Source organism: Capsicum annuum, chromosome 4 (assembly GCF_002878395.1).
Source record: "Capsicum annuum cultivar UCD-10X-F1 chromosome 4, UCD10Xv1.1, whole genome shotgun sequence".
Classification (NCBI taxonomy): Eukaryota; Viridiplantae; Streptophyta; class Magnoliopsida; order Solanales; family Solanaceae; genus Capsicum; species Capsicum annuum.
The window spans coordinates 12,387,316-12,400,996 of NC_061114.1; the positions used below are offsets into that span (position 1 = coordinate 12,387,316).

A 13,681-nucleotide genomic window follows, 5' to 3' on the forward strand; every position below is an offset into this window, starting at 1 on the left:
TCAATTGCTTATTAATTTTTCTCAATTCTCACGTCTTGTGCTCATTGGAAATTCACCAAATTCGATGAAGAATTCAATTGAAGAATTCGATTTTGTATAATTTCGTATAATTGAAGAATTCAATTTCATAAAATTTGATGAATTTAATTTGGCCATCTTGAGTTGGAGAATTCCGTTGTAGAAGAGAACTTGATGTCGTTGTTGATTGAGGTGATGCTCATTGAGGCATTTTGTTGAATAGGTGGTGGGTTGAATTCGAATTTCGTCGAACAAGTGGTAGTTCTGAATATTTTGTTCATATTTGACTCCAATGGTGGATTATTTCTGGTGAGGGGAAGGAGGTATGGTGATTGAAGAAGAAGAAACATGTTTGGGGGGGAGGGGGGGGGGGGGGTTAAAAGAAGATTTATATATATATATATATATATATATAAATATTTTTCTTTCGTGGCTCCGACGTGGCATTGACATGGCAGTGATGTGGGGTTGATTTGTCGGCGCGTGTGATGCACTCTCCGTGGTGAGAGTGGTATTCAGTCTTGAGTGAAATTAATATACTTTAAAGATGTTAAGGGGTAAATAAACGAAAGTTTAGTTTAAGTGCTAAAGTAAGTTGAGTGGACAAGTTTCGAGGGAAATGATGTCTTTTCTCTTTTATATATAAAATATTAATTATAATCTACTTTTTAAATATTGTTTCAATTAGTTTTATTAATTTTCAATATTTAGAAATATATGTGTGTTCATATTTGGGTCTTTAAGTTGTAATATTTGTCCATTAATTGCTAATAAAATGATCCAAAACCCAATATAAATTTAAAACCTAAACTTTTCACTCTTCATCTTGTTTTTTAGTTTCAAAAGAGTTTTTCAATTTTTCATAATTGCGGTTTTTCATTAGCACATGAGTGAAAACATACTTGATCTAATCTTCAATCACAATATAATTGTAAAAAAATAAAGATTATAAAAAAAAATTGAGAAAAGCTGGAAAAAAACGAAAGAACCAACTAAAACCTAAACCGAAAAAATCAATTTTATGTTGGTTTGATTTGGTTTATAGTTTTAATAAATCGAATTAATTGGTTTGATTTTTATTTTTTTCAATAAAAAACCAAACCAACCCGACCTATGTACACCTCTATGCGTGAGTATGAGTGTAGAAGGGTTTAAAGATGATGCGGGATGCTTTTAAAATTTACGGGTTTCCGGCACCACACCCGCACCGCAACATTGCCACCCCTAGATGTCAGATTATTTCATTTGTATGTACTCATGGTCGCTTTTGTAAGTGTTTCATTTATGTCCATTCATGTTAAAAGCAGTAGAATCATTGCTACTATTACACTGATTTCCAAATTGTACCTCTCTTCGAATTTCCTTGTACAATATAGTTGAATATATGCTTGCATTGTTGTAGGCAGAGGTTTCATCATGAGAATTATTTCCCCTTATTTTTGAATAGTTCTCATTTAGTCCCATAAGAAACTGAATCAAGTCAGAGAGTTAATTTGTGCTCCAACACCCATTAAACCTGATCCATAAATCCTGGGTTCGCCACTATCTTCCCTTGTTTTCCATAGCTTGTACTATCAAAGCTACTGTTTATCGAGCTCATCCCATATGAATACCAGGGAGTGCGGAAGTAGGGATGGCTTGCCTCAACCATCTTGGAAGAGGTCTGCCCAAGTAGTTTAGAATTAGTACTTTTCAGTTTGTTTTTGGTTTCCCATCCGGTGTCCGATACCCATATTGGGTCCCCGACTAATCCGGATCGCGCACTGCAGGGCCCATTCTGGGGGTGGCGCTCCCAATAGGATTTTCTCTATACTCAGGGCTCGAACCCGACCTTTGGTTAAGGATGGAGTAGCCCCACCCCTACACCACAACCCATATTGGTAGTACTTTTCAGTTTATGTTTCTACTATTGTGAAGGATATCTGGAAAAAAAAAAGTGAAAAGATTGATACTCAAATTTGAAAAAGTGAAAGGATCAGTACTATGGAGCATTAAAAAAAACAGAGCTCATCGTAAACAAATGGGATATGAAGAAGTTGAAGTGGAACCAAAATGTCTGATTGTTGTCAAGTTCATTAAAGATGAAGAGTGTACATACAACATCATACTTATCAAGCCATTATTAAAAAGTGAAGAGTTTGTGTTGAATGCCAACAAAGCAATTGAACATATTTAGAGAAAGTCAAAATCAATGTGCTGATTTCTTCGTAAACGAAGGGCACTAGCATGATTCTAGAACTCAAAAGTGACCCTAAAGACAAGTATTATACCCTAATGATTCACATAATCGAAAAGATAAGTACTACTTGTGCTCATACCGATACACAGGAACTCCCGAGGCTCGAGCTCAATAAAATTTCTTTGTACAGAATTGAGTCTCGGCTTTTGACAAAGGGCGGCCGTGTGTATACAGTTTGGTACATACAACATTAGCAGCAGAGCACAAGCATGTCGTCAAGGAACCAACGCCAAATTTTGCATTCTATGATATTAGCCTTCACCCATAGGTCTTGAAGAATGGTTCAAGAGAGGCGTTTCTGATTACTGTTGAAACGGGCTCCAGATGAACACCAGTGTGCAATGCTGCAACGTTGAGATTGCTTCATTGGCAATATTACTCTGCAAGTCTTATCCTTTTTCTTCACAACGAAACCTTGCCAGCAAAAGCAGTAGCGCGATACAGATCCTCCACAAGGAGGCTTGGCCAACAAAAGTAGTTATGATGATCGATCAAACTTTTCCTCCATACTGGAAATGGATCTTGTAATCATGTTGCAAAGTAGCAAGGGTGTTTCTGCAGGGCCCCTCTATAAACAATAAATAGATTAAAACAGTGAGGCAGCAGCTAATAGCTTAACATTCTCTCAAACTTCAGAACAGGTAGAGATTGCTCACCTCCAAATACTGTGTGAAGACGTTGAAGATCATCTGGCGAACAAGCATCTATTAAAGCATAGACACCAGGTCTTAAAGCTTCGTCGATTTCCCTTCGAAGTTAAAAAAATCATTAAGATTGGAGAACAGGAATCAAAAATGCAAATGGCATTGTGCCAGTAACATGAAATCATAAGCTTTGTTGCTCAGACTTTTCAAAAATGTCAATGAGTGCGCGTCGAATTCTCCAAAAATACACTAATTTTTTGGAGAATCCGACATAGGTGCGGCATCAAAAGTGAAGAGTCAAGCGTAACTTAGATCAAAAGTGAATACAACAAAAAGTTACCGGATGATTCCATTTCTAAGCCGACCATATCCACAGTAAACCCATATGTAGCAAGATAGAAATTGAAAACAATTATCACCGTACACATCTTTGTTCTGCCTAATCTGCAATATGGAAAGGGGGCAGTCATTGTATGAAAAGAAATCTAAAGGATTTATGGGAATGAACAAACAGTGAACGCAACTAATGCATTGATGACCCAAAATTGGAACTTGCACTGTGTTATGGCCCCTTGTTCTAGATCGATTTGTTGGACGACTAACTTGGAAGTCAGACCTAACATTATGGTCTAAGCCCTTGTTTTTGTTTCGTGACTTGCCTATGATCGCTGAATTTTGCAGTTCCCTTTTGCAGTTCATTAGTGAACTACAGACCTGGGAACTTGTTTCAGAAAGTCCCGGCTCTCTTGATAAAATCCAACTTGATTTATTAATAACGTCAACTCTCTTAAATAGAGGTTTACAGTAGCGCGGAGTCCTAACAAACTAGAAACAGAAAAAGCCCTATAAAACTGAATTAACAAGAGTCCTAATCCACTCAAGGAAGTTCTATTCTACTAACAGAATAATTCCGAAAATATTAATCATTATCAGTCCTATTAATCCTATTAATTCTTGCGTCTGGAATACTGTTTCCAGACAAAAGCATCGATAACACACTGGTACCCTTCTAACAAAGTAATTGATTCAAGAAACCAACTTTGTCAAATTATCTTTAAGTCAACAGAGTGGACCAACAAATATGCCTCCTATGTTTGCTAGTTTCAACCATCTCAGAACTTTATTTTGATGACCAATGGAAATTTTATTAATGACATTCAATACCAACTACCAAGCCAGTAAACAGATAGAAAAGAACATTCAGTACCAAGCTAGTAATGAATGGGAACAACCACCTCCAAACTGACTGATGACTAAAAGCTTAGAACTAACATGTTCAAAGTCCAGAAATAAGGGTGAAGCTCAAGGAAAGTTCATCCCGACTTTTTGCAGGGCCATGAATTTCGAATCATAAAGCACTCAAGAGCCTAAGCATAAGTATCAAGAAGAAACCTGTAAAGCCTGAAATCCATCTGCCTTTCCATATTATCGAGGACCGAGTATAATGTAGAAGTAACCTTACCTCTTCATACACCCTTCGAAGAAAACTGGCGCATTTTACTCCTCCTTGCACTTCCCATCCAAAATAATCTCCCCCAACTGGATTGGTGCGTACCATCTCCAAACAATTAAGAAGCCTGCCAACAGAATCTTCCAGAAGCGCAATGCAGCGACGTGTCTCACTACATGTTAGAGAAAAAATCAAGATAATAAATCAGGACTTATAAGGGAAAATTTGCTCAACATCCACACATCGGTAACATATCTCTACCTCCTTCAAAGTTCCCACGAATCATCATAAATTGCCATTGCGAACAACATAAGGATAAAGGCTACAAATATTTCTAGTTTGAAGGAAACCAGAACAAAGGAGATAGCAAACCTTCTGTGATGCTTTAGAACAGTACACAGCATTCGACAGCATGCAGCATATAGCTTTATGCAAAATTCTCTATCCACAGCACTTCTTTCGCTTCCAGGAACCTCAGTTTCTCTGAAAGTCAAGCCTCCTGTATAATTAGAACTAAGAGAAAATTTGGATGTCCAAAGCTGGAAAACACTCTGAAATATTGCTGCAGGCATATGCAATAACTGCACAATATGGCATGGCTCCAATTGGAAGAAAACGTGTTTGGCAGAAATTTTTGTCAGCACTGAAATGCACATAAGACAGACAGAGCCAGGGTCGGGTTCAGTAAAATCTTTCCTGAACTCAAGATTTCTGAAAAATATTTTGGGGCCTTTCAAGTGCAGAACTACGTTGAGTAGAGATGATACTAAGTTCTGGATATGCCTTTTGACCACAGCAAACTTCTTATGCCCTATAAAAAAGATAGGAAGGACATACAAAACCGCAAGTTATGCACAAATCTGACAAACTTAAGTATAGAGCAACAGTATCAGGATTTTTTGCATATTAATATCAGCTCCCTAGACTATCCAAAAGACAAATGATATCACAGGTTTCGGAGAGAAAGCTCACATAAATAGATATCTTCGAAAGTACTACTTTGCGTCTGAACACGTGTTAAAAAATTTGAAAACTGAAAACTAAATACATCATTTCTTGACCTTATTTGCAATCCAAAGAACTTAATTTCTCTCTCTTATTTTAGATATCTAGACAAAATTCTGTAATATCTGTGAGAAAAAGATACTAATCATTTGTGGGGTTCAAACGAAAGCAAAGATCTTTGACATAAAAGATCTGGTACCTTTTTGCTTTTTCTTAGTATTTAGAAGTAACCCTTTGATATGAAATAGTACCTGATACAGATTCAAGAATCAAATCCAAGCAATCAATGCCTGCAGCAACATTAGGAGAGACCTTTCCTTCATGTGAACTTCCAGTAGTTATTTCATAGTTAATAATGCAGTTTTCCTGCACACCAACTAATGCTCTCTCAATAGCCTGAATAGCAGACAATAAATGCAATTCAGAAGCTCTGCTGACAAAATTCGCAAATGACATTCTCAATCTGGATTTTAACTCATCCAAGTGGTTTAGCCAATGGGAGTTGGATAAATCATGTTTTGGCACACCACTTAGCATCTTGGTACTTGATTCTATCTCTCTTGATGCCAGAGTAGCTTCCTTACCCTGTAAAGATATGCACTTCCCCATGGCCCTCAAATGCAATTCGATTTGCTTGACAAATAAATCTCTAGAAGACAAAGGATTAAGCAGTGAAAATATTTTTCCCAGCTCTCCAATGAACTTCACAACACCATCTAACCAAATAAAAGAGTACTGTTTGAGTGACCCAGTATGATTGGCAAACTCAGAAAGCAAGACTTGAGAGACACGGATTAGTATGGGAAGAAGATTCTTCGGCGAGGAAGTAGACTTGGTATGCAATGAAAATTTTAGAATAGCTGAAGAAGCAATGAAAATCTGCTTCAGACAAAATGCTGCTTCAAGATTTTCTCCTTTGAAAAGTCCTTGCAATAAAGATTTTCTCAAATATTGTTGCTCAAAGTCCACATTGGCCAAAAGAGACCCAATACCTCCAAACTTTTGCGAGCCATTCTTAATGTCATTGGACAGTAAGAAGCCAGTAGAACCAGAATTGTGTTCTTCCTTGTTCACATTATTAACCTCATCAGCCGAGTCCATTGATTGATGAGTTCCCATTGTCAATAGTTCATTGCAACATTCTGTTTCAATAGAAATGTTGGTACTAGACAAACCTTGAGGGCATTGATCGCCCTCAAGAAATAACAAATGCAAAACAGAGTTTAACAAGTCTGCACATGTCTCTATACAAGGTTTCATTTGGAGGTTGCAGCTTGTTGATTCAATAAGAGTGCTGCTACTTTTAATATCCAAACTGTCCATCGCAGAAGCTAGACCACATAAGAAGCCCTGAAAGCAGGAGACTACAGGTGAGACTTTATCCATTTCCTTAAGCCCAGCTAGATCACCCACTTTTCTGTTGACAAACGCTACATTTAGCGAGTCCAGCAATTCCTGTGCATGCCCCCTTAAGGTGCCTGCTACGAATGAAACACTTCTCCATGCATCATAATTATCAGAGAAATCTGAACACTGACCATTTTCTTTCAGAACAGTCTCTACATTGCCATCAGCAGAACTGATAGCTCCTCCATAAGACTTCCCAGCAGTCAAAGCAAGAATAGCTTTAAATTGATCTTTGAACAGAATCAAAAGGATGAAGGATGTGTGATCCATCAACGAGAAAATCATATGTTTCAATTGAGGAGAAGTCTCTTGAGAAAACGCACTCAGAAAACCAGTTATTGCAGACAATGACTTCAGAAGCCAAAAAACAGGAGAACTCTCCGACGACAAGCAAGCTGGCAAGGATTGATGACCTTTCTTACCTTCGCATGATGCCAGTAATAAATTTTTAAAGGTTCTCCGGCAAGTCACAAGAAACCTCAAGAGCTCATAACGGCTGCATAAAGCCACTGACCCAGGCTGATCAAACAGGCAGCCGACTACAAGCCTTTTAGCAAACCAACATTACAGTTCGAATTAATAACTTGAAGTTGTCAAATTAATATCTAAAAGCTTTCCAACAGCTAATGCTAAAGGCATTTAAAGTCTGTCAAGAACAACAAAAAGGGTGAAGGAGTGATATACCTGTCTATGTTGAGAATGCTGGTTGCATAAAGTGAGAATGATTTTGAACTAAGATGTCCTTTCGGTATCCAGCTCAAGAGGTTGAGAAATGCACGGCATCTGGTGATTTCTGTGTTAAAAGATTTCTTTTCACAAAGTTCAGCAGGTATGTTATTTAGTAAATGATGGATTGGCTCCATCAGTAATGAGTCATTATCTTGTGGATGATTACTTCTGAAAAATGTTGCCGATGACTTTTCAAGCACATGTATAGCATTCTCCCAATCAGGTCTACTATTTAGATCAACTTCTCCAACATATGAAAATATTGAAGACACAGACTTCTTCAAGATTTGGCAAAATGTGGATGCCATGTGCCTGCAAATGGGCTATGACAACATACAGTTAGAACACCACAAGAAACCACTATTTCCAATAGAACTCAATAAGGCAACCAGATAGCACAATAAACAAAATGATAAACTAGCAAGGGGTAAGTGGAATAGGATTATCCAATATAATACAGCTAGACTTGAGAAGTGTCCAACGTCCCCCAACAACTCTGGGATGCTAATATAATCCCTTATGCAAAGCGACCCAACTTTACGTGATCTACCTGCAACCCATAATGGTCCTTGAAATCATAGATCATTCTTAATAGAAAATGAAAACCTGCCTCCAGGAGGACTCAAACTTGAGTCCCAAATTAAAGCAGGCATTAGCTGCTACATACGTTCCGTTTGCATATCAGGATAAATTTCAAATATGAATACATTTCTGTGTATCTTTCTGTAAGTAGATGAAATTTTACTTCAGTTTATATATCAATGTTCAAGTTATACCCATGAAACCTGCAGTTAAAACCAAAGAAAATAAACCTGCTTCCTTGTCATGTCAGTCTTTGGCTGAGAATTTCTTAATTGAGGGACTAACAAGTAACTTCTACACAGATTCATTGAAAGGTTCCTTCACAAAGTTGTGACATGTGATGCATGAAGGTCTGATGGTCATATGAAGCTAAAACAGTGCTAAATGTATGTGCTGTAGAAGACTAGAAGCTACCCAAGAACTTACTCTTTGTTCATACAGAATGGTGCTGCTCAGAAGTTCCACTGAGACTAAACGTTGGTCGACTCCTTTCATGTAGCAAGATTTCTCTATATAATTCCTGGTCTCACTCACTTTCATGCTTAAACAAGGAAGGGAATTCTGAATTAAAGCTAAAAGAAACTTTTTCAAGTCTTTTTTAGAAGCATAAGGACACCAGATATCAACATTTTGGCAAATAATCCACCACAAAGCAGATGGAAACAGCTTCTCATCTATAGAACCAGTACAAAGATCCCATACATCGGTTTCATCCAGATGATTGAGATATGTACCCTTACTGCTTACGTGGTCAACTGAGGAGTTAGCAATCCTATCTTCAGTCACTAAGGAGAGATATCTCATCATGAATTCTGTGAGGTCTGCTGCCTCTTTCCTCAAAGTTGACACACTTTTTTTCCACTTTTTAGCATCCTTGGAGTATGATAACAGACCAGCATCATTATCTAACCTAGCCTGGACTAGATTATTATTCCTCTGAAGCAAGTAATCAATGGACTTCATTTGCCTATTTAAATCGAGGAGTCTTTGAAGAGCCATGCCACTCAATACATAAATAAGGGGATAGCAGTCTATAACAGTGTGCTGATGACAAAACTCAGCAATAATATGTATAATAGCAGGAAGAGGAGATGAAGGTTGGACAACCCAAGAAAAATAACTTTCGTCTTCCCAACCAGTCCTCTCCAACCATTCCTTCGCAGAATAAGCGGAAAAAGAATCAGTAAGTTCTCTTGACATCTTCCTTGCTGCATCTGGGGGCATCAAGCTGATGACTTGTCTTTGCAAGCTTCTGCAAGACATATATACACGAAAGAAAAAGACCAAAATCCAGCATACTGAGAGAATGTCATTCCCAAGTCCACCTGCCTTACTGAACACTCTACCCATTACCAGAGTAAAGAACACATTAAGATCGTCTGTATCTTGTGAGATCAGGCTACTCAAACCAGGGCGGATAACAGCCATCAAATCGTTCACGGAAAGAGCAATGAGATTACTATTACCGGTAGTGATAGTCATTGAATCGAGAATAAGGGCATACAGTTCAGTCAAACTTTTCCCCAAAAGCTCAGCTTTTAGATCAAAGCAAGGGATGCCACAACTACTGAGACGTGGTTCTGCAAAATTGCTCTCAGCAGGCAACTGATAATCGGATTTTATCCATTCCAGAGATTCTGCAACATCTACAATCAGTTCCCGGATGCATCCACTTGCTTGGCCCTCAGGAATGGACTTTACAGCATTTCTTATGGAAAGTCTGAATTCTGGAGAGCACAATAACATGCTCAGAGAATTCGCAAATGAGTGACAGAGAAAAGAAGACCTGAATGATGATAATTGTACTCTAACAGCTTTGCTTAGCGCAAATATGGCAGTGTTAACCTATAAAGTTCAGGAAAAAAAAGGAAAACAAAATGGTTCAATCCCCAAAAAAATTAACAATAGTAAAGCATGAAATTAGAAGTTAGCTCACACAGTGTCACTAGCACAAAGGGTGCAGAAGAAGCAGGTTGATAGCGGTTCATGAAGCTAAGGTGTTGCGTAAAGGTGCCATACCTTTCTAAAAAATTTAAGTTATTATCCCTCCATAATACAAAGTAACTGTCTGCAAACTAATCAAAGAAACTCCACAAACCTGTCGAAGTTCACTGTAGAGGTGAACCAATCTGCTTCCAAGCTTAAGCACTTCCGAAGTCAACAAATGCTGATCTGAAGCATTCATCAGAGAGTAACTACTGGCTGTAAGAGCAAGTATCATACCCCATAGTTTTCCTAGATCATCCCCAACAACCATGTATTCAATATCCAATAAATAATGAATAGCAAGAAAAATTTCCTTGGCCGCTAGAATCAACAATTGCCCAGGTATTCGTTCTTCTGATGAGCTTAATGATTGTAGTAACCGATCCATTTGGGCAGTAAACGACATGATCGCATCATAAATTAACTTCAAAAAATTAAAGCAAGCCCCTTCTGAGGTATCTTCAGTTCGTATATATACCTTTTCCTGTACACATGTTGCAAGCAACTTATTGATAGATCTTAATGTGCTAACCGCCAAATAAAGAAGTCCAGCATCCAGATTGGCTTTCGAGTGAGTATAAATCTCTGATAAGAAAAGTTCCATAATCTCCACAAAAAAATCAAAAACCGATCTTTGTCCTTCTGCATCCAGACCATAATGAGGAGGACTCGTTGAAGTCGCAATACTGTTGGAAGAGCTCTTAGAAAAGGCACTAGAATTGCCGTCCTGGTGTCTAAATGCTTCTGCACCGACTACTCCATTTTTCATATAAATACAATTAATGAACAGGCGAAGCAGCTCTCCAGCACCACTGAGTGCCGATGCATTCTTCCCATTTATAATCTTCCCCAACTTATCAAATAAGTGTCTATGGTAACTTTTTATGAAAGTTTTCTCCTCTTTTGATTTTTTATCATCAGAATGCCTATACTTGGATGTACTTTGGACGCTTAAAAATCCATCAATATGAGTTGGATGGAACAATGCATGTGACATAACTTCTTCTATCAACACCAATAGATTTCTTTTCCATTCTGAATTGCTTTCACAGACATTAACATCTAAAGCATCCCACAAAATCACCAAATCCTCAAAAATCTTATCTAAAAACTCACGGAAACCATTTTTACGAGTTGGATGAACCTTTAGAAACTTAACAAATGGCTCAAGCAAGTAGCAAGACAACTTCTTGGCAAAAATACCAGCCTTCGTTCCATCAAGCTTATCATTGAGAACCTTTTGGACAAATTCAAGCACTACACTAATCAATGAAATCCATAAGTCTAGACTTTCATTAGAAATACCCCCATGAGATGAGAAGACCAAGGATATGCAATCAAGCACAACGCCATGTAACTCCAATTCCTCACTAACCGTAGGCTTATCCGGCTCATCTACCAAACGTGACAATGCATCCCTTGAAATGTATTGGATGACCCGTAACAAGTCCCTTAAGAAATGTAACGAAGCATCTATATTTTTTGATTCCTCCAAGCAGAACCTGAAAATCACCCAACATCGGCAATCTAAATGTGACCCTGCAATGTCCATGGCGTGTTTGTCTCCTTCCACCCTAATTTTCTTTTCAGAAGAAACCAGTATCTTCTGAACCCAATTATTTAAGAAAACTATCACTCTCGAAAAGCTTACTGTCTGAATTTCCTCCCTGCTTTCACCAGCCCCTTCTGTTCTTGATTTCACATAGTTATATGCCAGCTCCAATTTTCTGTACTAGAATTAAATTGATAGAAGAAAATCATCAAATCAAAATAATCAAATGTGAGAACACTTATGTTTCGACATGAAAATAATAGGTGGCATTTGGTTCAAAAAGTTAAAGAACAATCTTTGCAAAAGCGAAAATTTCAGTTTTTTTTGTTGTTGTTGCAAAAGCTGTTTTCCAACCAATAGCTAGAAAAACAGTTTTTGCGAAAGCATTTTGAGAAATTCTTTTTCAAAAGTCTGAAACAATTGCCAGCTTAGATGCTCTGCTTTTTCCTAAATAGTTTGTTTCCCACTCTTGTCCGAACATTGTTTTGTTCTTGTTTTAGGACAAAACAAACACTGTCTGTGTGAACATGCTAACATTGTCAGTCCAGATATGTTGACAAACTACATAAAACTAGTCAATTAATCCTCACAATAGATGAGCCTAATAAACAGCAACATGGACAGTGATTATTCATATAGCCGTCCCCAACTAGCTTGGAGAGAGTATTTGGTTAGAAGACGAAATAAAACTATCAAAAACACAAAGCAAGTTTGTTTTTTGGTTTTTTGAGAGAGAAGGTAACATTTGTGTATATTAACAAAGGACAGTACATAGGTTATGCTGATTACACAAATCAAGTTCCCTTCCAGGTAATATCAAAATTAAGGGGGCGTTTTGCCATGAAAGTTTCTCACTTTTTCAGAGTTAAGCTCCGAAAAACACATTTGGCCATAAAATTCAAACATTTTCAGAACAACGAAAGGATGTTCTTTTTGCCACTCCAAATTACTCAGAAAAATCCAAAAACAACTTCAATTTATATTCATGGACAAACACAACCCTATTTTCAAATATCAACAAAAACATGAAAGTTAAATAACCTATTGCAAGCTCCCATAAGCCTGGAAGGTACAAACAATATAGCATATCCCACCACCGTCATTTATCAACTCTCATAATACCATCGGAATTCATCCATGTCACACCACACTAAAACCATTGATTGCCCATATTCATCATTTTCCAATTAATCAACTAACCATCATGTAACAATTAATCCTCATATATCAATAAATCATCCTTTACCAACTAACCAACATTTGTCAACTAGCCAATATTTATCAACTAATCGAAAATTTTACAAACAAAGCAAAAAAAAAAACGAACTTTTCTATGAGCAAAATAAATATAGGAGAAGAGTGAAGAGTATTAGTAGTACTAACTGTTGGAGAGGGATAGAGTTATTCTGAAGAGACAAAATCAATTGTAGATTTCTCCATGGAGAATTATCCTCTATCTTAATAATTGCTTCTTCTTCACTTTTCGGAACAATTGTAAGCTCTTCAACTACTTCACCAGCCTGCTGTTCCATTCGATGGGATTTTGAAGGTTTGTTATTATAGCCTCCTTCTTCTTTGTCGGTGCTGCTACGTTGCTTTCGTTTCTTCGTTTTTTTCATCTTTCTCTGTTCTGATTTCGACTCATTATCCGCCATTGTTTCTAGGGTTTAAGAGGGGGTTCAGGCAGCAGGGTTTTAGTTTTGGCAAGTACCTGTGCATCAATATTAAAATGTTATTTTTAATTATTATGTTAAATTATAAGTTTTATTTTTTAAAAATTTAACTATCATATCATTTCAAATTTCAACAAATATATATAGAGATTTTAATCAATTAGGATATGCAATTACATTTTTTATTTTCCATTTCAAACTTAATTGTGTCGATTACGAAACTTTTATTTTCAAATTTATTTTTTAAATTCAAAAATTAAGTGTATACAATTTATTTTTTTTATTGTTCATAATTTTTTCATTGTTTAATTTTATCATTAATATCTTTAAGTATTTTATTTATACTTCTATCTTCTTAATTAATTCAATTAAAAAAAATTACTTTTTTCAAAAAGA

General features: G+C 36.9%; 1 protein-coding gene across 2 annotated transcripts; it reads right to left on the bottom strand.

Moving 5' to 3' along the window:
• Positions 1 to 2,060: 2,060 nt before the first annotated feature.
• Positions 2,061 to 13,327, bottom strand: LOC107868250. 2 transcript variants are annotated; one of them, XM_016714890.2, is made up of 10 exons: positions 12,996 to 13,327; positions 10,173 to 11,787; positions 8,501 to 9,919; positions 7,448 to 7,815; positions 5,608 to 7,310; positions 4,724 to 5,162; positions 4,364 to 4,523; positions 3,242 to 3,345; positions 2,914 to 3,005; positions 2,061 to 2,825 (listed from the first exon to the last, which is right to left on the bottom strand). In XM_016714890.2, the coding sequence occupies exons 1-10, from the start codon at positions 13,265 to 13,267 to the stop codon at positions 2,749 to 2,751; spliced, it is 6,249 nt and encodes a 2,082-aa protein (XP_016570376.2). In that variant the 5' UTR covers positions 13,268 to 13,327; the 3' UTR covers positions 2,061 to 2,748. The 2 variants fall into 2 exon arrangements, with proteins under 2 accessions (XP_016570376.2, XP_016570377.2); XM_016714891.2 differs by having other exon boundaries at positions 10,173 to 11,792; positions 12,996 to 13,133.
• Positions 13,328 to 13,681: the final 354 nt, after the last annotated feature.